This window comes from Tasmannia lanceolata, unplaced genomic scaffold, assembly GCF_043159265.1.
Source record: "Tasmannia lanceolata isolate RefF3 unplaced genomic scaffold, GAP_Taslan_0.1 ptg000002l, whole genome shotgun sequence".
NCBI classification, from domain to species: Eukaryota; Viridiplantae; Streptophyta; class Magnoliopsida; order Canellales; family Winteraceae; genus Tasmannia; species Tasmannia lanceolata.
The window spans coordinates 44,843,378-44,870,054 of NW_027518679.1; the positions used below are offsets into that span (position 1 = coordinate 44,843,378).

The 26,677-nt window shown below is 38.0% G+C and overlaps 1 protein-coding gene across 3 annotated transcripts in view; it reads right to left on the bottom strand.

Annotated features, from left to right (window-relative positions):
- Positions 1-33: 33 nt before the first annotated feature.
- Positions 34-26,677, bottom strand: part of LOC143874966 (ARM repeat superfamily protein) — a 65,516-nt gene continuing 38,872 nt past the window's right edge. The window contains exons 12-24 of one of the 3 annotated variants that reach the window (XM_077376929.1): positions 25,205-25,279; positions 24,923-25,057; positions 23,826-23,918; positions 12,247-12,429; positions 12,046-12,150; positions 11,424-11,582; positions 4,373-4,417; positions 4,021-4,242; positions 1,800-1,906; positions 1,649-1,705; positions 1,293-1,368; positions 479-753; positions 34-375 (exon numbers count right to left, since the gene is read on the bottom strand). In XM_077376929.1, the coding sequence (XP_077233044.1) occupies positions 589-753; positions 1,293-1,368; positions 1,649-1,705; positions 1,800-1,906; positions 4,021-4,242; positions 4,373-4,417; positions 11,424-11,582; positions 12,046-12,150; positions 12,247-12,429; positions 23,826-23,918; positions 24,923-25,057; positions 25,205-25,279 (1,422 nt within the window). In that variant the 3' untranslated portion in view covers positions 34-375; positions 479-588. Of the gene's footprint in view, positions 376-478; positions 754-1,292; positions 1,369-1,648; positions 1,706-1,799; positions 1,907-4,020; positions 4,243-4,372; positions 4,418-4,717; positions 4,811-11,423; positions 11,583-12,045; positions 12,151-12,246; positions 12,430-23,825; positions 23,919-24,922; positions 25,058-25,204; positions 25,280-26,677 lie in introns of those variants that run through there. The other 2 variants (XM_077376930.1, XM_077376931.1) reach the window with 2 other exon arrangements.

Genomic DNA, 26,677 nt, shown 5'->3' on the forward strand with positions numbered 1-26,677 from the left:
TTAAAGAGATCAGTTAATGGACTGCCAAAAAAATAACAAATAAAAAGAAAACTTATATTAGATAATATTCCATACATTCCAAGAAAGCATTGTAGGGAAGCAATTAAGGCTCCTACATTACATAGCCACTCATTCAAAATTGATATCAATCAACTAAAATCAAGTCTTGATTACATATGCCTGATGTTTTTCTTTTTCTTTTTCATTTGTTGTGTATGTTGATTGGACCTGCAACCACAAATTCTAGAAGTTCAACCCTATATTTACAGATTACAGCTATTCTGAAATCTCTGGATAAATTTTACAACAATCTGAACACGAAGCAGATGGAAAGCCAACTTGGAAAACTTCTGAGCAAAACTCTTGGGAAAACACCTGAAAAAACATCTCTACATATTAGTCACAATGTGCAAAGTAACTGTCTTCCCAAACACAGGTATTAAAAATTGAAGTTGGAGCCGAAAGGAGTTCCACTTACACTATAAAATTCCATCATATGTGATGGAGAAAAAAAGATTGTTGAAAATCAGCCATGAATTGAAGTCGCCAAAGTGTACAAAGATGGAATTTGTATAAATATAATGTTTTCTATGCCATCTTCAAAGCTTGTTGTAGCTGCACAAATGCTGCTGGATGCATCCTGCTAATGACTGCATTGAAAGATGATTCCCCATGAAAAGCAGCACACGCTGTAAGGTTTTCCTTCAGAGAAGTCTCCAATGATAAGTGCTTGATCGGATCTGAAGCTCTGATCTGACAGGAAAAAGAAAAGATATATAGCTTTAAACTTGCATCCCCCACATTGGTGTTCATTCAAGGTTTAAAATTTCGGTATCGGTTTCGGCCTCAACCGAAATCAAAATTTCAACTAAAATTTGAAATTCCAGGAATTTTTTTTTTTTTTTAAATTTGGCCAAAATTACTGAAATTTCGGAATTTCAGCCAAACTCTGGAACCGACATCAATTCAAGGTACTTTCGGTTTCAGTCCCGGTCGAAATCCGAAATTTTAAACCATGTGTTCATTGTAATTGTGTATCTTCATAAGCTCCCAGTGGAAGGGTTAGGGCAGTTAAATCCGTTGCTCGAAAGCAAAGAACAATTTCGGAATTTCTTGTAAAATGGCATCTAGAAACAGATCCCAATTGTCATTTACTGACAAGAGACTGAAAAATAATATCGCATTACAAGAAAATAAGTTATACTGACCCTACTCAATTACAACTAGTATATAGCAGTTTTTTCTTTTTTCTTTTCATTTCTATTTTTGAATGGCAGGATACAGCAGTTTACCTGTCTTCTTCTCAACTCTTTACTTAATACAGCCGTGCCGTCTCTGAGAGATCCGGTAGAGCTTATAGTATCGCCACTAGCATCAATGTTGAGAAAGAATATCACGTCAACATATAAGAAAAAGGGAAACGAGATTTCTACAACGTTTAAGAAAAGCGAAAAGAGATTTCCACCCGTTTCCAGCGTTTCGTAAAAATGGCCGCATTTCACCCCTTTAATTTGTCTTTTCTTTCACTTTCAGTAAAAGTTAAAGGGGGTGGATATATCATTTCCCTTGAGAAAATCGCAACCATTGAACAGCCACAAATAAAACAGCAAAGCATATAATGAGATTGAGGCATTGTAAGAAATGTCACCTGGAATCTTCTTCATTTATTTCTTCAGTTCCATCCAAAAGAACACTTGTACATATACTGCAAGTATTTGAGTAAATGCCATCATATATTAAAAATAAGTGGTGCTGATGTACTTAGCATTACAAGTCATTTATTATGAGAGAAATAGTACCTTAGAATGTGATCAAGTTTATCAAGGACCTCAGTTACTCTTAAGGTCAAAATAATAGAAAGAGCTAATGCATATGTCTTTCTATGGATGGCTGTTACATTGTCAATCTGTCGCCAAGAGCAACGTAAGAACATATATCAGAGACTTTGAAAGGATATCATAACATAAATGATAAATACAAACAGTTGGAAAGCAGGTAAACATGGAGATTTAATTTTTCTCAAGTTGCACAGTTCAGCAAAAAATTCAAGTTTAGAGTCTAAAAATAAATAGGTTCTCAACTTCTCAAATGAACAATATAAGTCTAACATTTTAGAACCACTAATACTACTTGCCTTCCCCGCCTAACACATTACCAGGAAGTAGGAACCATATCGAAAAGCCACTAAAAAAAAAAAAGCAACCATATCGAAAAGCTTCTAAGAATATTGAATATTCTAAAATTGCATGAATCAGTTCCTGAGAGCATTTTCTAGCATCATCAATGTAGAACGGAGTGCATTTGCAGTTTGGCCACCAAAGGTGCAGGAAGTGGTAGGACAGTGAAGACTCCATGATGAGAATTTGAGAACACTGAAAATTGGAGCAGCACCATTTTGGGCACCTTCACATCTGGATGTCCTCAAACTACTTGTAGGTGAAGACTTAACAGAGTAGTGATTGAAGGGGCCTCCCTTAATGTGATTTGCTGGCTAGGTAGCTCTCACATTTTCCCTTAGAGATTTACAGCTTATTTTGATGAAATTAACGACATCGTGGGCAATTCGCGTATATCTTTTCACCACATCCGGAGATCCGCCAATGGCGTGGTGGACAGGATTGCTAGGAATGGGGTTTGGTTAGAAGCTCTAGACTCGTTTGACTTTCTCCCCCCTTGACGTTCCGTTCCCTTTGTTTTTATTTGTTATTGTGGCTTCTTCTGTGTACTCTTCGTTCTCTTTTCTTGCCAGTAACTTTGTGAGATAATGCTTACAGTGTGAAGTGAGGACCATCCAGCGGGCATGCTCACCAGAGCCCTTGGAAGAAACAATTTGCAATATACAATATGAAAGCTGGGTATGATTTACATCTATGTTCTAGCTTGAGGGAGAGCATTGCAATGAAAGGAGCTTTTGGATCTTGCGCCTGTATCTCAGCTGGAAGGTGCCCCATGTTGCAGCCAAGGTTTAAAATTTCGGTTTCGATTTCAGACATAGCCGGAGCCGAAATTTCGGCCAAAATTTGGTAAAAAAAAAAAAACAAATTTCAAACTTGTGCCTAAATTTCGGCTAAAATTTTCGAAAAAAGTAAATTTAATCCTAAATTTCCCAAATTTTTTGGTGTTTCAATACATGTAATAACTAGATTGGATTACTTCATGAATTTCTTCATTTGCATTTGTTGAAATGGCATAAATAAGTGTAGACATGAATAGGAATAAAAGTACCAACTCTTTTTTAAAATGAATAGGTACCAAGTCTTTAGTTTTATTATTTACAAATATCTGTGCTAACTAGGCCCAAGAGGGTGTGTCGAGGGCGGAGGTGGATCTCTTTGATTCCCTCCCCCTTGACTGCATTATCCTAGCCTCTTATTTTCTGTACTTTCGTATTTTTTCCTCTTTCTTCATTCATTCTTGTAAAGCCTTTTTTGAATGAAAATTTCCTTACCATTAAAAAAAAGGATAAGATAATAGTAAAAAATCTTCAGAACCACAAAAGTACTTATTTTTCCTTTCACGTCCTTAATGTCACAATACCCTTGGAGTGCGTGAAAATATAGTAGATTATTAGGGTTGGTTAACACACTAATTAGGGAGATGATATTTTCACTCCTGCATTACGTGCTCACAGCCCTTACAACCTGATTTGACTTGAAAAGTGAGCAACTTTATGTCAAATCACGTTATAAGGGGGGTGTGCAAGTAATGCAAGGGGGGTGAAAATATCATCACCCACTAATAATAACATGTTTTCATACATTTTAACTCTAGGGTTGAAAAAAAGACTCTAGGGTTTAAAACTCAACAATAGCAACATAAATATAATGGTTGTACACAGAAATCATCACACTTGGAATAAAATCAATAAGATATCAGGTAATAAAATAAAACGGATGCCACAAAGCAATTAGCCAGGCAATATAAATTTAAATATCATTCAACGGAATAAAAAAAGAGAGAAACAAATTGCTAGAAGCATTAGATAAACCATTGACATAGTATTTCCTGTGGCTTATTTACCTTCTCGAGCCAGATATCAGCCAAACAAAGAAGTATATTTTGATTAATTGAAATTCCAGCTTGTTGAAGGACCAGAGAAAAGGATTGCTCTGCTGTTAAATGGGCAAGATAATTGGTATTCATTACCAAGAGCCTTGCTAGAATGGCTCCAGAAGAAGCCTTCACTGATGTCTTAGAAGGATCATGGTCATCTTCTCCACTCAAACATATTATAATTAGTTTCTACAAAATGCACAACAAATAAGAAAAAATGTAAACAACAAAACCATCCTTCATAATGGGGAGAAAATTATCATTTAAGGTCCATTGTCAATAAACTCCAACATCACTATGGCCAAATAAACCAAATTACCTGAAGAGTACTGCCAATCAATGGAGGTGATTCCATCGGAAAACACTGCAAATATTGAAGAAAAGATATGGGTGAGGCAGGCCCCTTCACTTTCAAAAGATGAAAAAAAGAAACAAAAAAATAAACCACTTTGCTGACAATTTACAGATTTTTCACACGAATGATAATTACCCACGAGAGAGCTGTTACTAATATGGTTCACATAAAAATTATAGTTTCCTGTTATGTTTTACTTGTGAAATTTGCACCGAGTTAAGAGTACCATTTATACATTCATTAGCGGGCAAATAATTTGATTATAAAAGGATTCCATTGGATATTTTCTGGAGGAAGCCAGACCAATACCTCAGGTTCTGATAGTCAAGATGATTTGGGAACTATTTCCAACTTTATGACACGTATAAGGCTCAAAGTACAATGCAACCAGCTTTTGAAATCCTGAACACATAAATTTTCAATACTCTTAGATAGAGAATTCTAAGCTGGGGAAGAGAAAATATATGCTCTAAAAAACAAGCTATGACTCTAAAACTTAATCAAGTCTATTGTCCTAAAACTTAATAACCGGTTTTGTTTGTAGTTGTTAATGATACACGCCGTGGGGAGATGATCTAGTCATCCCTGCACAACACAACAGTCTTGAGAACTATTTCCAACTTTATGTGCTCACATATCTGACTCAAAGTACAATGTAACCACCATTAGACAGCCTGAACTTATAAATTTTGTGAAGACAGCTATGGAGTTCTAAATCGCAGAAGATAAAATGTACTAAATCAAGGTTGTTGCTCTGAACTGTGCGACTTGTTTTGTTTGCCAGTGTTAATGATATGCGCCCTAAGAAGATGGTCTTATCAGCCCTGATCACAGTTATTTTGGGAAGCTATTCTATCTCCCTAAGTTCAAACTACAAAGAAAACCAAAGAAAGCTACATAACATGCTATCTTCCTTTTAATTGAATATTAAGCAAACCCAAACCATTGCCCGTCACAGCCCCCCTCCCTATCATTGGAAGATCCTCCCACTTAAAATAAAGCTTGTTTAGATGGGTTTGAAAAGCCTCATTGGCAAGTGCATCGGAAACCCTACCCTTCACGGTACTGGTGGGAGAAAGATCAATGTTTCATTTAGGAAAAGACACTACGATCATAAGAGTTTTTTTTTAGTACTTGAAATTTGAAAAAATTTAAAAAAAGTACTTAAAAAAATATAAGAAACCATAATATCAACCAAATTTAATAAAAGGACACATTTTACTAATTAAAACATCTACCTTACACATGATACAGACTCGTGATGGGCCTAATTAATATCAAATTTCATGCAAAACATCAGTGAAACTAACCATTTATCATAAACTAACCATTTATCATACGAAATGCAAACTATAATTATTATAACTAAAAGTAAAAACACAACAAAAGAAACCCTAAAAAGACAAATAAAATCTAAATATGATACTTCAACGTAAGCAAAGACTTAGTCCCTTGGTTTACAATGCTTTGAAACTAAAAGCATGAAAAATTGTGCACAAATGTCTTGTATTTTGGCATGGATTCATCACCCGATCAGATTAATGGCGTGTGTTGACGTTGGTCGAGCTGAGCAGTCAGCTTGTTGGGAGCATTTCAAGAATTATTGATGCAGTGAGCATTTTATGTGTTTTTATCTCTTCTATATGTTTAAAGGGGTAAAAGGACGTAAAATGAAAAAAAGGGCCAAAAACATGATAAAATAAGGGGAAAAAACAAAAACCTAAATCTAAAATTTTGAAAATTTTCAAAAACTGTCCCATTTTATTGGAAATGTCCAAACAGACCGAGTCAACCGAGTACTCGACCGTGTCGTGCCGAGCAAGGTTTTAAATCTCGGTTTTAGTTTCGGTCATCAACGAAACCGAAACGTTTCGGTTTCGGTATGAAATTTCAGACGAAATCTTGTAAAAATTTCCGAAACGTTTCTCCTAAATTTCTGAAATTTCCGAAACATTTCACCGAAATTTCAGATTTCGGGTGAAATTTTGTACTTCACCAAACGTTTCACCGAAATTTCCGAAATTTCACCGAAACGAAACGTGTCGGCCGAAATTTCCGAAACGTTTCGGCGAAGTTTGGTACTTTTTCTGAAACAATGTGTATTTCGTTTCGTTTTCTACCGAAACCGAAATATTTCGGTCGAAACGAAACGTTTCGACCGAAATTTAAAACCATGGTGCCGAGTCGACTAGGATTTTCATTGGCCTAGACCCACATCCGTGTTTTGAAACACTGCCTCACAGCAGCTTGAAATAGAATTCCTTGATAATTTTGCCAATGCTTCTCGGGTTCATCAACCCAGTTACCATTGCACCATATCCTCCTAATGCCTCCATGCTTCCATTGTATTTGTATGGATGTGTGAAGCCTCCATGCTTCCAATGTATTTGTATGGATGTGTGAAAAATTTTTGAGTTTCTGACTTCGATGGCGAACAACTCTGTCCATTGATTTTTTGACTCAAGAAAAATTTCTTTCAGCAACACCTCATTCAGATTACAATTGGCATATCTTATGTTCTCCAAGAAGAGATCTAAGAGATAATTCAGTTCAGCTTGAAGCACTCTGTCCTCCGCCTAAACACTTTGGAAGATGTCGCCAAAGACTTCAATGTTCCATATCTTAATTCTCTTCTTTAAAATTTTACGCATAATCATCAGAATGTCCAGAGAACTGCCACCAGTTGGTTAAATCCCATTCAACTTTGACTACCTCCATAAAATTCACATCTCATCTGCAGATTCTGAAATTTGAATGGCAGAATAGTGGCAGCTGAAGTTGCAGCATAGATGATTAATAAGGGGCAACAATCAGAACATAATCTCGTTAAATATTTGACTTTGGTAGTTTGGATTCTTTGGAAGGCATTTACCCACATAGTATTAACAAAGATTGTGTCAAGGCAAGCCCACACAGAGCCTTCGCCGACTTGGTTATTGCATCTCGTAAATCTGCACCCTTCAAACCCAACACCAATCAGACCAGCCACCACTTCATCTTGAGAGTCTTGAGGGGAGATGCTGCTGGGAGGTCTGCCCCCTAGTCTCTCTGAGCAAAACATTGAAGTCACCTCCGACTAATTTTTTCTTTTTTAAATGTGAAGTCACCTCCGACAATCCAAGGAAGATTACAGATAGAACTGCAGTCAATCAGGTATCTCCATAGGTTTTTCTTTCATAAACAGAACAGCCGGCATAAATTAGAGTAAGCAAGCATTCAAGACCGCAACTAAAACTTTTGACGACGGTGGTAAGAGCCTGACCGTTCGTGGAAACATAGCAAACCTCCATCAAACTGTTCCAAAATAACCAAATAATCGGCAGATTAGACTTACAGTTCGAACTGTTCCAAAATATGGAAATGAGTGGCAGATTAGACCAAGGTTGCCAGAGCAGGAATCGAAAGCGAGAATCGAAACGGGAATCAAAAGCGGGAATCGAAGGCTCCCGGGATGGTCGAAAGCAGGAATTGTGAAGTCACTGGGGAGTAGTCGGGGAGTCACCAGGAAGTCGCCGGGGAATCGCTGGGGAGTTGAGCATCGCCAGGGAATCGCCGGGAAATCGCATTTCACATAACATTAAACCGCGATTCCCAAAAGTACGATTTGGATTTCCGGGGAATCATAAACCGCGATTCCCAAAAGTGGGAATCGGGTTTCCGGCGAATCCGAACCGGGATTCCCAGTTTTTGGGGATTCGAGAAGATTCCCGTTTCGGATTCGAGAACCCGGGAATCGAGGTTCCCCACTCCCAGGGAAGAATCCTGCTTTCTTGGATTAGACATACCGCTATCCATCTTAACAATGTGAGCTATTTTCTGAAATTCCGATTCCTGAATCATGGGTTCTATAATTGCCATCAAGTCAATCCTATGCATTTGAATAAAGTTGGTCACATGTCGAGAAGTCATTTTATTCCCAATGTCGAGAAGTCGTTTTATTCCCAATGCCTCTTAACATTCCAAAAGACCGTGGGAATTTGTTTCCAAAAGTTTTCCTGGGGCAGGTGATTACCTTGTTACCTTGCCTTTCCTTTAGATTTGGTCGACAAAACAGGAGTCTAATCATGTTCGTGTCAGTAATTATTCCTGTCATAGCTGCAGATATAATCTCTTGATTGTAAGTCAGATCAGATCTCTATCTGCCATACCAGTGTTGGAAATCTCCTTAATGTTCTTGCTCAATTGCAATCTATCCCTTAGTGTTCTTACTCAATTGCAATCTATCCCTGCCTCAGCGCTGTTTTCTGAATGGGTATTCTCTTCATTGTTCTTTTTTCGCTTATAATTGATTGAGCTAGTATCCAAGTTTCTATCCTCCAATTGGGGGTGGTTGATTGCCATTTCTAGTTGCCTTTCTTCATTAACTTCATTATTCTCATTCCCATTAAAAGAGTTATGTTGGCTTCCTTCAATTCTAACCCATTCCATTTTATTTTTCTTTGGTTCCTTTTCTTTCTAAGGCATATTAGCAAACACCTTGTCTGCATTTTTCAACAGTGACTTGCACTCTTCTTTAACATGTCCTATCTTGTAGCACAGATTTCATAGATGATGATGTTGTGCAGATGTCTTGTATTCCAGCACTGATTCATTACCCTGGCGGATTAATGTGCGGATGCACACGTAAGTCGAGCTGTAAGTGTATTTCAATAATTTCTTGCTGTAGTGACATTAATATATAAGCCATGTATTAGGGTTATGGTGAGGTTTTTTTCCTTATTCATTTCTTGGCCAAGAGGAAATAAACAAGAGTTTTGTAACCCTAATTGAAATGGTGAAACCCTTCTCCCATGGACATAGGCACACAGTCAAACCAATAAATCTTGTATTCTTTCATTGTGTTTTTGTGTTTCTTGCATCTCGTAGTGTCGTTTGCTGCACATTGTGTTTGATACTATTTTGAGAGATTAGAGATCTCGATTTTATACAGACAATTTGCCACATTCCTTGATTCTGAGATGTGTCAATCCATGTGTTTGGTGTGTGATTTCAAAAGATCCAATTCAATGCATAGCACGGCCGCATCTGTTCTTGTCCCCTAAAGGGTGGGCCCAACAATCTTAATCGCCTTCACAATTGACATGCCAAATGATTTCAGAATATCTAATTTGTAACAAAAAAGTGGCAAGGCAGGGAGGCTAATTCAGCATGGGAAAGAGGGAGGTTCGTGCTCTGCTCGGAAGCAGGGATACCAACTCATTAATCTAAAAAAGTAATGCTTAATATACAGGTTTTCCTTCAACCAGACAGTTCTGAAATCATTTTAATTCAACAATCGGATTAGAAGATGTCTGCTATCCATCACACTTATCACAAAATCCTCCAGCAAGTGAAGTTTATTCTTGATGTGTTCTTTTATTTAAAAAATGTGAGGTCTTCCATACGAGCATTTGGCCCCTTGAGGGCCATGCCAGCAAGATGTCCCACAAGGTGGAGTGGAATATTCATGGAGATCCTTTCCTAATCAGGCATGAACTCATGATAAAGTTAAGAGTATATGAGATCTCACTATTGGATCATGTGCTAGATGAAGTAGTTGGATTATATCATTATATTAAGTTTGATGAGGTAGTTAGGTTAGGTTAGGCAACAAGGTCGTAGTGGGTTTCCTTTTTTTATATATATCTCTTTAAGCTTATTTTCATCTCTTTATGTTTATCCCTTTAGTGTTCTATATAAGAACACATCATGTATCATTGTAAGCAACCAAGATTAATAAATTCTAACACGGCATCAAAGAAGGTCAATTGGACTTTCCTTTGACCAAAATACCAAGAGTCTGTTCTCCAGCGGATGCCAGATCAGTCGAAAGTGATCAATCGACCGCCTGCCCAACCTCTGACGCACCATGCTACTTCGCCTTGGTAATTTTTTATTTTTTCCAAGAACATCTTGTATTTTTTTCTATCTGATCTCTAACATTACCTCAATATAGCCATGACAATTTCACACTCAGAAAAAAACACAAAGTTGCTCTATGTAATCATACCCATCGTCGTCCCCTGGTAAAGAGAGCTCTTTGAGGCTTTTCATTGAATGCTTCTCATAGAAGAGGAAGCAGCAGAAGCTACTGCAACTCAAGAACCACCCATCCTCGTCGAGCATCGTCAAGGTCCTCTCCAAAAAGAGAGGGGGCTTTCTTCCCTCCTCTCCCCACACCTTGGAGCAAATTTACAGAGGCTCGACAAATCTACTCCTGCAGTCAACTCCAACAAGAGGGTTTCAAAGCCTCCTACCTTCACGTAGGCATCGATGAAATTCTCAAGATGGATTGCCACTAGATGGCCTTCTACTCCTAAACAAGCCTTGTCTCCGTCATGGCCGTCAAAAGAGAGATCGGCGCCATCCACCATGTCCCTTCTGCAAAAATTTCTACTACATGGGACTTCACAGTAGGAGCATTCTCATAGCCCGAGCATTGCCGCCGATGTCTTTCTTCTGCTTGCTCTTGGACAAGCCGGCTGGTCTCCTAAGCAGTGGGCACCTATTGGATGGCTACTAAGAGTTTCGTTTCACAACAGGAACTACATCCATAGATGCACTAGGTCATGCTAGTTTATGACTTTTATGTTTTTTTTTTTTTTGAGAGGTAGTTTATGACTTTATGTTGCACATCACTTAGAGGATGATCTAATGACAATAGCTGTTGTCGCCCCCTTGCTCTAATTCCGACGTCCAAGAAAAACTGTTGGGTACACTATAGGGGGGTTGATGACCAACCTTTCAATAGAAGGGTGGGGATATGATTGAGGAGTAGTAGTAAAAGAAGCCTCAATTCATAGAAGAGAATGTGCAACTATCCAATGTTACCGTAAGTGGAAAAAACATCGAGGAGCTCAAACCCCTCATGAAATGCATGGTAAACAAATGTACAAGAAAAAGATCCAGATGCAAAAACAGAAAGTAGGCACGCAAGAAGTAAACTTCACTAATGTGAGGCAGCAGAGATCATAGGTGAACTCTGACAATTTCTTTTGTTAAAAATAACGAGCGAAGAAAAGTGGGAAAGAAATACCTGTACTAGAATTTCAACAATTGGAAGAGTTGAAAGAAGTCCCTTGTCATTGACATTACCAACAATTCCATCGAGTAGTTTAGCCACACTTGAAGCATGCATATTAAGAAACTCAGTCCCACCTAAAATTATGTAACTCTCAACAATACTGATAGCAACCTGCAATTGAGAGTTTTAAGATTGACATCATAAGATAATGAAAAAAAGGAAAATTTCTAAGAACTTTATTTGATTCATGATGTACGTCATAATTCTTAAAATAAAATGTAATTATAAATGAACTAAAACACCCGGTTAATATTTAGATGCTCTGGTACGTTGTATTAAAAGGCCTTCCACATTGAAGTAACACTTGCTTCATCAATATAGAAAACAAATTTGACATCATAACAATAGTTCCCCATTTTCCAACTCATTTATCGTCCACTCACACTAGGGAAAATAAAAATTCTTTACAATATCTTTTTTTTTTTTTTGAAAATTCTTTACAATATCAATACAAGGACTAAAAGAGTTTAACAAGATTCCACCGTAAGAAAGATGAACAAGAGTATTGGTGGGAACACTAAAATGCATGTCGTAGAATGAAATGAAAGGGATCATTTTCACACAAATTACTAACCTGCAAGTGATCAAAATTTCTTTCCATAATTGCCACAAGACAAGGGAAGAACTCTATAAGCTGAGACACCATTGAGGGAGCACACGAGAGCGTGGTTTCCCATAGCTGCAGAAGTTCATATCCCCATTATAAATATGATACCATGCACTGACACAAGAGTGAATAAAAAAGAAACATAAATGGTCAAGAAAAATAGCTAACCAGAACACTGTCCTCCAGAAGATTAATTTCGTCAGGATTATTTATATCTATACCCCTTTGCAGAATTGGCAATAGCATGTTATAGCAAATGGGCGACTGGTAACCAAGGGCGCCGACAAAATTCCGTAGTGCAACTAGAAGTTGAATCTGTAATAGACTTTCACCAGAGGATTCTTCCCAGACCTTATCAAATATAAAAACAAGTACACTTGACAACATCAGATGAACAGTAGTATTAGGGAAACAAGGAAATTCTGTGATTAAATAAATGAATAATAATAAATGAGTGTGCCAATATGTTTTGAGTCATAGACAACCCCATCTAGGAGTAAATTTCAACATACAGTTAATTAACACCCAGATGTAATAGTATTTAGAGAAATATTATGAAAATTGAATTTTCGTAAAACAAGCAGAAGGCAAAAAAATGGCAAACATGCAACATACTAAGAGCGAACGCTGCTGATTTTTATGAAAAACCTACCATTCAAAATTCCATTAAGAAACTATGACTACCATACTTGAGCAATATCCAGTTCTTCCCAGACATCTGCTATGTTTTAATGATATGTAGGTGAGAAATTATTTCTTTTTTCAGAGAAATTATATGGTGGCCGACCATGAAGTTCCTTCAAGGTGATAAGTCAGACATACCACTCTTGATATATGATCCAACAACAGGTGCGCTGCTGTTGGATCAAATATCAAGGGTGGTACCGTTTTGACGGTACCTGACGGTCGGGCACCATATAAAAAACTCCTTTTTTCATTCCTAAGTTCCAGATAATGGACACACCGAGGACGGGCTTAAACATTAAAAACATTCAAAGATAATTGTGGGAACAAATTCAAACAACAGATTTACATAAGCAATGACAAGATGATTATTGCATAAAAAATCCTAAAAACTACAGAAAAAATAGAACTAGGGAAGAAAGGATTAAGCAAGAATAAATTCACATGAAAAGCAAAACATAAAACCTTAATCAATAGAAGATAGAAGAGAATAACTGAACACGAATATCACTTAATGGAAGGAATCACTCTAAATCCATCCAAGCTCCACTTCAAATTCACATTTTGGAGGAGATGACCAAGACGAGAAGCCTCTCTCCCTTCAAAATAAAAAAAAGATCCAAAACACTAAATTCGTGGATCTTGAGGTGAAAAGGCACAATTATCCTTACTTAAGCCCCTACTTTAACATAAACTAATACTCTGGTCAACTAGAATACCCTTTAATTAAGTGACTAAATGATCTTAAATAAAAAAGAAGCCTCCATAAGGTTACTTAAGGATCAGATGGGCCTTTAGTAGGCCATGGTCTCACACATGCCAATCCTGGTGGGCTATGGATCACACATGGATCAGTCTCCCCGGTTGGAGAACTTGACATCGATTTCAGTTGTTCCATGACTGCAATCTCCCAGCCATAGTAATTGTACAAATATTAAACGTTGAAGATGTTGGAAATTCCATGTCCTCTGGCATGTCAGTCACATAAGTGTTGTTCCCAAATTTCGTCAAGCGTGATGAATGATCCAGACGTTTTGTTGTTAAGCTTGTTGTACGTAACTACTGCCAACCATTCTTTGCACAAATAACCCATGACAAGAGCACCTTCTTGAATCTCTTGATGTTTCTTGTACTTGTTGAATCTTTTACTCTGAATCAAAGCTATGAAAAATGCCCTTGCAGGGTGGGAAGGGCGCTTCCCGCATTTCGAAAGCTGGAAACACAAGCGCGTTTCCGAAAACAAAGGAATCGTGTTTCCCCAATTTGTTCTGTTTTTTAACCCTTGTCTGATTCTTTATAATCTCTTGTTTGATACTTGCTCAAAACCTCTGAACTTCTGAAGACACGAATTGTGTTCTTGGATTTGCACGTAATTTATGATGGTTGGATTCAAATTGCTTACATTGGTTAGAAACTTAAATTTACCTTTTCTTTTAAATTGTCTCATTTTTTCAATTATTTTACGCATCCCTTCATGTTTCCCTGTCGCTCGACCCTTCATGATTCCCACCTTCTTGAGAGCCTTTGCTTCCCGCTTTCACTTCTCTCACTAGCAACTATGTTTTGAATTGCTCTACTCTAGCTCCTTGCATGCATGCTCATGCATCTCTCAGATGCGCATCATCAATAACCTTTCGCACAATCGACAAAGACACAAAATCGAGAAGATTGTTAGGATTACTCCATAGACTATCTTGACTAGCCTCTTACAAGTAGACTTGTCGCACAAAGAGAAATATGTAAACTCTGTGTGAGATACCGCTAGGTCCCACTATCTATTTTGATTGCCAACAATGCTTTTACTAGGATTTTCAATGCTACGATTAGCTATCTCAGTCCGTCCGTCTGTCTAGGGGTCATAAGGGTTTAAAATTTCGGTTTCAGTTATGGTTTTGGTCGACACGGAAACAGAAATGTTTCGCCTTCGGTTGGAAATTTCGGTGCAATCCCGCAAAATACAGAAACATATGCAAATGATGGAATTTTAAGATGAACGTTCAGAAAATGCTAGAATTAACACAAATACAAACTTAGAAACCATCACATAAGTAAAATAGCCACCCATAATGGTTTGATAAAATCGAACACTTAGGGGCCGTTTGGATACGGGAATTTTAGAATCCAGGTTTTAGTTTGAAAACAGTGTAAAAGAGGGTTCGTGATCAAGCTGTTGTATGCTGTCCGGACAGTATTTCTTGGATTTTAAGTAAGAAATCCAGCTTTTAGGAATCTCTCCCCCATCCTGTTCTAAAACCTAGAAATGGGACGATCTCCTGCTCTCTGGCTCGACGGAAAGAAGGCCGTGAAATCTGAAAACGACAGACAGTCTACTTCTTCTCTCATCTTCCATCCAGGATTCTAAAATCTGCGTATCCAAACGGGCCCTTAGTGAGATGCGCTATCGCACATGTCTGAAAATTCACTACATACCACATTCCACATGTAATTCATATAACTATGAAAACATAGTACATACACCACATTTTGCATGCAATTCATATAAATATAATTATGTAACACGTATTGATATAGAATACCACTAATGCGTTTACAATTTTGGTTTCGGTATGCATTTAGGTTTCGGTATTGTTTCAATGGAGATGGAAATGGAAACATTTTGATTGTTTCATCTCAATTTTGGTGGAAATTTAAAGCCATGGTGATAATCACTGATTTTTTATTTTTTTTTAATTGGCATGGTCATAATCACTGATATACTATGATTGCATGCACATCCTCCTATAGAAGGTTCTCCAAAAGTAACATGTGAAGCATACATGGAACAATTGAGACATCTTATAGGTTTCATTACCAAAAACGAAGTTATAGTCGGTACCTTGTTGAGTCCATGGAGGGCCCAAGTTGATATCCTTTACAATATCCTCCCATAGGGCCTACGGGACTGGCAACAAAGTGTACAACCCAATATTCACATGTACTTGGCTACTTGAAAAATATGAGATCTCTCCACAGCTCAAATGATGTTTCAGTACATCTTTGGCCAATAATGCTTTTCTTCAACCAAGACAATCATCTTGTCAATACAAAAGACTCCAGCTAGACCCTCACCATGTAACTTGGAGACACTGCTCTCTTTCTCAAAGACCTAATCGAAAAGCATAACATAGTTCCTATGAAGAGATACCCGTCTTGCCCCAGACAGTCACCAACTGTCCAATGTTGACGCTGCATCTAGACCATAAAATCAAGTTCCTTGCATATAAGCTCAGGCATCATGTCAAACTTGATAACTTTAGTACATAAAGAGCTCAATGACACAACTCATACTCAAAGCATCATCCACTCTACTTTAAGGTCCCTCCTTACATAAAAAAAACAGATAAAATCTTGCAGATAAGCCCCCACCGTATAGAAGACCATGGGGTTTGCTTAGGATGAGATTCACAGAAGAAAATTAAACAATGATCTATGTAAGGTTCTCAAAGGGAAAACAAGGAAATCAGATCAAGGCACTAACGTATCTTGTTCCGAACATGGTAAAGTGAAAAGAAAGAGATTGCCTGGAGGAGACCACCCAAGACCTAGATTTAGGGTTAGAGAAGAATAAGAAAAAGAAAGCAGAAAGAGATGCAAAAAGAAGAAAAGGAAGGAAAATGAGAAATGAAGAAAAAAGACGAGGAAATTCACCGGATTTGAAGTGCAAATGCCATGACACCCATAAGCCTTAAAAAGAAGTCAATGAGAAATTACAAAAAGTGTCATTAGGGAAGACTATGATGGGGCCCAACCTAACAACTTCACCAATAACTTTAAGAAACATTCAAAGAATAAGTCTAAGAACTATTTAACTTCCTATCTCTTCATAGATCCAAAACTAAGTTGTTATAGGCCAAGGATGTTATTTTTAATGATCGAGGCAATCATTATGCTCAGAGTTCCCCACTGGCAAGCAGTTAGGCACATCTTACAATATCTTTAAGGTTCTATATGTAAAGGGATTACTTTTAAGCCCAATAGTCAATACTAGGTATTGTACCTTCATTGGAGGAAAATTGATAGCTTAGAAAAGTAAACGCATGGTGTAGTAACTAGGTCCAGTGCAGAAGCTGCACACAAGGCGATTGCTCAAACTACTTGTGAGTTAATGAGCATGAAAACTCTTATATCCAAGATGAGTTATCAGGTTGAAGAGCTGATGTCTACTCATATGCTGAGCAATTTTGTATTTCAAAGAGAACTAAATATATAAAAGTACATTATCACTTTATTCGAGGAGAGGTCTTTGAGTAAACAAATATCTACACCATACATGAAGTCCAAAAATTAGTTACCATTCAAAAAAAAAAAAACATGAAGTCCAAAAATTAGTTAGCAGACATCTTTACCAAATCACTTGGTCGTGATTAGTTTTAGAGAATTAGTGGTAAGCAAGGGATGGGAAAGCATGATGTGAGTGTTGAAGTTTACTTATTTTATTATGTTTAGTATATGTATCATTACTTTTCCGTCAACTGATTAGTAATTTATGTAATTTCTGAATTAGTAATGTGAATATATACAAGAGAAAGTCGTGAGGCTGGCATGCTCACTACTCCAAACTCCACGACTTCTCTCTGGTATGTCTTCATCCCCAATTCACTTTCTTCACCTCTTATTTATTTTAACACTAGCTTCCTCGTAATTAAATGAATCAATTATGACACCCTGAACGAAGGGAAAAGGCAATAATAAATTGAAGTCAATGCAGACCTCTCCATTAAAAAATTTAATACAAAGACACTACTAAAAAAGTTTATAGGCACGCCAGTTCGTAAAGCTAACAATTGTGTTTTCTACAATAAGTCTTAGGTGTAACAAGAATATGGGTAGAAAGCAGAAACAGAAAGAACCATAACAAGAAATTAAAAATCTAAGATGGATAACAGAAGAGATTAGATGGAAGAAAAATAGTAGAGCTGATATCATAAGCCCTTATTTTGGTCAAAACAAGGGAGAGTGAGTATCATCTTCCAAACAAAAAGCAACAACAAGAAATAGATAAATAAAAAAATCAATAATCACCATGCAATCAGACACCGTTACACACAACATGAGAACAAAATCTACCATTGAAAAAAAAAACATGAGAACAAAATCATAGACCTTTCAAATGAGAACACTCTGAAATGGTAAAATTACACATTTACAAACCTAACATGGAATTTTTGAACTCTTGTTCACAATACCCCAGAGCATAATTTTAACAAAAATTTGAAATGCAATTGGGCACTACTGCTAACTAAAATTTGGAAATACAATTAGCTCTACTGTTATCATGCATTTTATATGTAGATTTCTGAAATGTTTTGAAAGAAGAGACAAAATTATTTACCACCCAATAACATAGATCCTTTCTCAAAGGATGGTGGTAAGGACTTTAGATTCATCAACTATTAATCCAGTAAAAGAAAATATATTAATCTGTTTTAATGAGGAATCTTATTTACAATATCATCACTAGTACATAAGTGTTGGGAAAAAACCCTTTCCCGCTTTGATCAAACCTGTGAGAAAACGATTGAACACAAACAATGGAAATATACTAACCACAAAAAAATATCAACAAACAACCACAATCAACACGAGACAATTTTACGTGGAAAACTCCCTCAACGTGAAGGATAAAAACCACGGGACCTTTCTCGGAGTGCACCCAAATCTCCACTATAATAGTTTAGGTACAAAACCTAATTCTCAACATCATCAACGGGATAAACGTCCCCCATTCCAACAACAATGGAATCCACAAATATGAGTGAAGATAGAGCAACAATATCAACTCCAAACAAGAAGAAAAAGATGAAGAAAATGGTGAAGATCTCACCCAAAATCTGCTGTCCGTAAACGACCCAGAAACCTGATTTAGAGAACTCCAAATCACAATTCAACCGTTCAGAATGTAGATCAAGATGTCACGAACCTGCTGTCCAAAAATCAGCTCAATCGGACCATGGATCGACCTCCGATCGTCGGTTTGATCACTGCTGCGCAGAAACCCCTTTTCCTGCGAATTTCCCCTCCTTTTTCTTCTATTTTTTGTGTTGTTCTCTCTAATTGCCAAAGATTAGGGCTACACTTAGAGATATGCTTTAGGTATAGAAAGACCATATTATCCCTCTAGTTAAAACAAATTCCAAATAAGCCCTTATTGGGCTGGACTTAAACCCAACAAATCTCCCCCTCCAGCCCAATGAGGGAGATTCCAACACTGATTCCTCAAGTGAAATCCATGCCGGCCAGATGCCGGCGAAAATCAAACTTCTCTCTAGGAAGTGCCTTTGTCATCATATCTGAACCATTAGCTTCGGTATGTACTTTCTGTAGTTCCAACTCTTTGGACTCTAAGATGTCTCATATCCAATGATACCTTACATCAATATGTTTCGACCTCGCATGAAAAGTGGAATTTTTCGCGAGGTGGATAGCACTTTGACTATCACAAAGTAGCACATACCTTTCTTGAGTGAGACCAAGTTCCTCTGTAAGCCCTTTCATCCAAAGCAACTCCTTACAAGCTTCAGTTGCTGCGATGAATTCTGCCTCTGTTGTAGACAAGGCAATACATTTCTGCAATCTTGGCTGCCAAGCCACAGCTCCCCCTGCAAAATTGACCAAATAGCCTGAAGTAGATTTCCTAGTGTCAACATCCCCTGCCATGTCTGAATCAGTATACCCAACAACAATCGGCTGCTCACTTCCAAATGAAAGTTTCAAACTAGAAGTGCTTCGGAGATATCGTAGGATCCACTTTACTGCATTCCAATGCTCTCTTCCTGGATTTGAAGTAAACCGACTAACTACTCCAACCGCATGAGCTATGTCTGGCCTTGTGCAAACCATTGCATACATCAAACTACCCACGGCTGAGCAAAACCATTGCATACATCAAACTACCCACGGCTGATGCATAAGGAACTCTTTCCATGTCTTTCACTTCTTTCTCACTCGATGGACATTGTTTCCTACTAAGCTTGAAGTGTGTAGCAAGACGCGTGCTCACCACTTTAGCTTTATCCATTTTAAACCTTTGAACTACTTTCTCTATGTACTTCTCTTGAGACAACCACAACCTCTTGGCCTTTCTGTCACGACTGATCCTCATACCAAGAATTTGCTTAGCCGACCCCAAGTCTTTCATTGAAAACGACTTACTCAAATCTCGCTTCAACTTTTCAATCCTTGAAGCATTCTGGCCAACTATAAGCATGTCATCCACATAGAGCAGTAAAATGATGAAGTCATTTTCTGAGAACTTCACAAAGACACAATGATCGTAAGTTGTCTTCTTATAGGCTTGCTCCCCCATAAAAGACTCAAACTTTTTGTACCATTGTCTCGGCGCTTGCTTCAACCCATATAAGCTCTTCCTTAGCTTGCAAACATAGTTCTCTTTACCTTTCACTTTGAAACCCTCTGGCTGCTCCATGTATATATCTTCCTCCAAATCACCATGAAGGAAAGCGGTCTTCACATCCATTTGCTCAACCTCAAGATCAAGACTAGCTACCAAACCCAAGACAACCTGGATTGAAGACATTTTCACAACGGGCGAGAAGATCTCATCATAGTCAATTCCCTTTTTCTGACTGAAACCCTTAACGACCAGCCTAGCTTTGTATCGAGGATGTGAAGAATTCCCATCATCCTTCAACCTATAAATCCATCGATTCTTCAAAGCTCTCTTGCCCTTAGGCAATGTCACCAACTCAAAGGTGCGATTGTCATGCAACGATTTCAACTCATCTTGCATCGCATCAACCCAGTCTTTCTTGTTCGCATCCTCCATTGCTTCTTCAAACCTTTCAGGCTCACCTGCATCTGTTAGTAGCACATACTCCTCAGTAGAGTATCTAATGGATGGATGGCGGTCTCTGGTAGACCTCCTCAAAGCAGTAGCTGGTGGAACCGTATGTGCATGCTGTTGAACATCAACAACACCATCTGCTTGAGCATTACTGTCATCTGCACTCTGCTGGTCATTCTAAGTTTGATCCTGAACCTGATATGGAATCTGATCCTGAACATCATACTGAGTATCGACGTCATCTTGACCTTGCAACTGCGTCTGCAACTCGATGGATGGGGCTGAGTCAACATCAACCCACATATCAGAATCTCTGCAACCAAATACTCTTGGATGGTTATAAGAGACATCCTTGCCAAACCAAACTCTGTCAGGCACATCACCATCTAAAACAGCAGTGGGGGATATATTAATAACATGTGCCACTGTATTTAAAGCCTCACCCCAAAAGGATTTTGGCAATTTGCCATCTGAAATCAGGCATCTAACTCTCTCAACCAATGTTCTGTTCATTCTTTCTGCTATACCATTCAACTGAGGTGTTTTAGGAGGTGTCTTCTGATGTCGAATACCCTGCTGTCTACAGTACTCATCAAATGGTCCGATGTACTCACCACCATTGTCTGACCGGATGCATTTCAACTTCTTTCCTGTCTGTCTCTCTACTGAAGTCTGAAACTGCTAGAATACATCCAACACTTGATCCTTCGTCTTTAAGGCATAAATCCAAAGTTTCCTGGAATGGTCATCAAAGAAGGTAACAAAGTAAGCAGCACCACCAAGTGTTAAAGGTTTTATTGGACCACAAACATCTGAATGTACCAATTCTAATAAATCTGCTTTTCTCGAAGGAAGGTGACTTTGAAATGAAACTCTTCTTTGTTTCCCAGCCAAGCAATGTGCACATTTCTCAAGCATTGCACTCTTCACTCCAGAGAGTAAATTCTTCTTAGCTAATATGCCCATACCTTTCTTACTCATATGACTCAGTCCCTTGTGCCAAAACTCAGTTGCATTCCCATCTTCCACAACATTACATATACCCTTGAACATCTTGGCCTGCAACAAATATAAAGAAGACTCCTTCTTTCCTCTAGCCACAACTAATGAGCCTCTGGTGAGTTTCCACTGTCCATTATTAAAGGTATTGCAAAACCCTTCTTCATCAAGTTTTCCCGTTGAAATCAAATTCAAACGAATATCTGGTACATGTCTGACATCTCTGAGAACCAGCTTTGTTCCATTATTTGCCTCCAAACACACATCTCCCACACCTACAACTTTGGCCAAGCCATCATTGCCCATCTTCAATATGCCAAAGTTCCCTGGCGTATAAGAAGTAAAGAACTCCTTCTTTGATGTGATATGAAGCGAAGCTCCACTATCAATGACCCAACTCGTCTCATTGCATGCAAAATTAATATTATCATCATAACATACAATGACAAGTTCCTCAGTGGCAGTGGCGACCCGATCATTGTCATTGTGATCCTTCTTCTCATTGTTGTTACTACAATTTTTCTTCTCTCTTTTCAGCTGGAAGCAATTTTTCCTAATATGGCCCTTCTTGCCACTCATAGCACTCAACATCCTTTTTCCATGAACGTGACTTACTTCGGCTCTTGTGTTTACCTTTTGGACCTCTACTTTGACTTCTCCCTCGATTTTCGGCAACCAAAGCTTCAGAGTGGGACGAAGAACCTTGAGTTTTTCTTCTCATTTCCTCATTTAGAATGCTACTCTTAACAAAGTCCATGGTGACAATACCATCAGGAGCAGAATTACTCAACGACATACGAAATGTCTCCACTGAGTCTGGTAGAGTACCAAGCAACCAAAGCCCTTGTACCTCATCTTCAAATTTAATATTCATGGCTGAAAGTTGATCTATCACTCCTTGAAACTCATTCAAGTGATCGGATATAGATTGTCCATCTCTATATTTCAACCCCATAAATTGCTTTATCAAGTACATCTTGTTGTTGCCGGTCTTTCGCGCATACAACGATTCAAGCTTGCTCCACAGAGTCCTGGCATGTGATTCTTTACTGATGTGATTCAAAACATTATCATCCACATATTGTCGAATGAACCCGCACACAACTTTATGCTCAAGAGTCCAATCGGCATCAGTCATGTTGTCAGGTTTTGTATCGCCGAACACCGGTAGATGCCAACGCTTAACATATAGAAGGTCTTCCATTTTACCCCTCCAAACATGATAATTTCTTCCATTCAAACTGATCATTCTATTCAAATTCGTTTCCATCGTTCAATCAAAGTCAATAACAACCTTGCTTTTCTCAAGCAATATCACAAACACCTTGTGTGCAAACAACCCGAATGCTCTGATACCACTATGTTGGGAAAAAACTCTTTCCCGCTTTGATCAAACCTGTGAGAAAACGATTGAACACAAACAATGGAAATATACTAACCACAAAAAAATATCAACAAACAACCACAATCAACACAAGAGAATTTTTACGTGGAAAACTCCTTCAACGTGAAGGATAAAAACCACAGGACTTTTCTCGGAGTCCACCCAAATCTCCACTATAATACTTTAGGTACAAAACCTAATTCTCAACATCATCAACGGGATAAACGTCCCCCATTCCAACAACAATGGAATCCACAAATATGAGTGAAGATAGAGCAACAATATCAACTCCAAACAAGAAGAAAAAGATGAAGAAAATGGTGAAGATTTCACCCAAAATCTGCTGTCCGTAAACGACCCAAAAACCTGATTTAGAGAACTCCAAATCAGAATTCAACCGTTCAGAATGTAGATCAAGATGTCACGAACCTGCTGTCCAAAAATCAGCTCAATCGGACCACGGATCGACCTCCGATCGTCGGTTTGATCACTGCTGCGCAGAAACCCCTATTCCTGCGAATTTCCCCTCCTTTTTCTTCTATTTTTTGTGTTGTTCTCTCTAATTGCCAAAGATTAGGGCTACACTTAGAGATATGCTTTAGGTATAGAAAGACCATATTATCCCTCTAGTTAAAACAAATTCCAAATAAGCCCTTATTGGGCAGGACTTAAACCCAACAATAAGTAATATGTTAAGCCAGTATTATCTCCTAAGACAAGAAGGATCAATTCAGTGACAAATGTTGTTCGTCCTGGAGAACTTAAACCTCTATTTTACACAAGCAAATAAACATCAAGATGAGAACAAAATAATACTAAAAATAGACATGGGAAAAAAGAAAACATGTAGACTTGCTCATACACAGACATAGATACCTTCTGGAAAAATTCCACCAACTTATTTGCAAAAGGAACGATTTGTACACCAACATGTTCAATCAGCACAGAAATCAAATTTAAAACCTGAACCTGATAATAAATAATAGAAAGAAAAGGCATCAGCTCAGACTTTCAAAGTGCAATCTTACAAAGATTAAAGAAGCAACAACGGTAGCTCAGAAGTCATTAGAAGGAACAAGCAACCACAAAAGGCGAAGAATAGAATAAAAAAGTATGGTATAATGATACAGGTAGGGTATCCAATAAAATTAGGGATCAAGTACGAGGGTTCTCCAAATCCAAGAGTCTTAGGATATGAGTACGACAAGCATATCATATATTATGCATAATGATCACAGAATCTAGGGATACATTTCTACTACACAATTTTTATATCACAGGTTCAAATTTCAATGTTTAAGCTATCAAACTATTCCTGTGCTTTCTTTCCCTTTTGTATTGACCATCTCGGTCTAGAAGCTGCTTCTTCCTTTTGATTAATAAAATCTCATCATTCAAAAAAATTATCAGGCCATAAAAATGACAAAGTAAATATAGAAGCAAATGAACAATATTGAACAATCTGGGTAGGCTTGAATAAGAGTATTACAACACTCTATGTCTAAGTAATAGAACAAGTAAATCACTATTCAGTTTAAATTGCATCGTTCCTTATAAACATTATGATGCCTAAACTGCTAGTGAGGCTCTAGCCCAACAGCTAAGTTTGTCTTATGTATCCAATGAATAGTCGGCTCAAGTCGCAAGCAGTACAAAAATTGTCTAGGTAGTTACATAGTATGCTAAAAGTTGTTCTTAGACTAAACAAAATATCGAACACTCTGAACCTAATATGCTCTATCCTATGCAAGAATAAAAGCATCCAAAGCAAGTGCCATGAATCAAGGCCTTATCTAGAATTCAAAAATGCGTCTCTAATATGTAGATTATGGCGAATAATCATAAAAGTAAGATGGACTTGGAAAATGCTTTGAAAAATAAATTAGTTTCGTAATTTTTCCAAGAAAAATAATAATGAATTTAGTATAAGCACTCCCAAGTAGTATATAAAGAGACGAGCTCCAAGAACTGACCTTCGAGTCAAACTCTTGCACCTCTTCTACCAAATTAAAACATAAATCCCAACATGTTGGGAGAAGATCGGTAAAATCTTGTTCATAAAAGTTAGCATCCTCGACAAGGAAACATAGAGAGCGACAAGCTGCTAGCTGGAACAAGCCATAACTAAGGTTAGAAAAATAGCAAGATTTATGAAGCAAAAAAGGCAGAATAAGAAGGGAAAAAAACAAAACTAATGCAGCAATAGGAATGAATTTAATATTGTGGAAGGAAAGTCGTGGCAATGAGTATCATACTCTAACAGCCAAGTCTTTGTCCTGAAGCAATCTGATCAAAGCGCAATAAACGGGCTTTCTTGTGTCACCTTTGATCTGATAGAATATCAAGCAACAATAGAAAAATTGTTGTGTAAATACCACTGAAGAACAATGACACTAAATGAGTGCCACTTTATACAATACACAACAATCAGTTGAAGGTGTAATATATATATATATATATATATATATATAGAGAGAGAGAGAGAGAGAGAGAGGAAACTGTTGGTGCGCTTAAGCTCACCAAACTTATGGTGAGCTTAAGCGCCCAATCACATGGGGGCCCACTTTGTTAGGATGATCCAAAGCATTCATTTTAAAGTCCCTTACATAGATAGGGGGTGTACCAAAAATCAGCTCCATAGGATCATCCTAACCCCTCCATTTGTGGAGGACAAAATGGACAGACACAAATTTGCCCATTTTTTGTCCTCCACAAATGGAGGGGTTAGGATGATCCTATGGAGCTGATTTTTGGTACACCCCCTATCTATCATAAGGCCTTGCAAATGAATGGTTTGGATCACCACATGTGATTGGGGAGCTTAAGCGCACCATAGGTTTGGTGTTCTCACCAACAGTTTCCTTATATATATATATATATATATATATATATATATATATATGAGGAAAAGGATGGTGAGCTTGAGCGCACAAAACACATGGGTCCCACATTTTTTGTGGTGATCCAAACCATTCATTTGCAAGGCCCTATCATAGATAGGGTGTGTACAAAAAATCAGCTCCATAGGATCATCCTAACCCATCCAAAAGTAGGTGGCAAAAATGGGCAGATTTGTGGACAAACAGTGTCTGTCCATTTTTGCCACCCACTTTTGGATGGGTTAGGATGATCCTATGGAGCTGATTTTTGGTACACACCCTATCTATGATAGGGCCTTGTAAATGAATGGTTTGGATCACCACAAAAATGTGGGACCCATGTGTTTGGGAGCTCAAGCTCACCATCCTCTCTCTCTCTCTCTCTCTCTCTCTCTCTCTCTCTCTCTCTCTCTCTCTCTCTCTCTCTCTCTCTCTCTCTCTCTCTCTCTCTCTGTGTGTGTGTGTGTGTGTGTGTATATATATGTGAGGAAAGTGTTCCTAAGCTATAGCTTAGATAAGCTTATCTAAGCTATAGCTCAAAAACACATGGCCCCACATTTTTTGGGGGATCCAAAGCATTCATTTGGAAGGCCCTTCCATGGATAGGGTGTGTACCAAAAATCAGCCCTATAGGATCATCCTAACCCAATCAAAGGTGGAGTGGAAAATGAGCAAACAATGTGTGTCCATGTTTCTGCCCAATTTTTTCCCTCAACAGATGGCAGGGTTAGGATGATCCTATAGGGCTGATTTTTGGTACACACCCTATCCATGGAAGGGCCTTCCAAATGAATGCTTTGGATCCCCCAAAAAATGTGGGGCCACATGTGTTTTTGAGCTCTAGGTTAG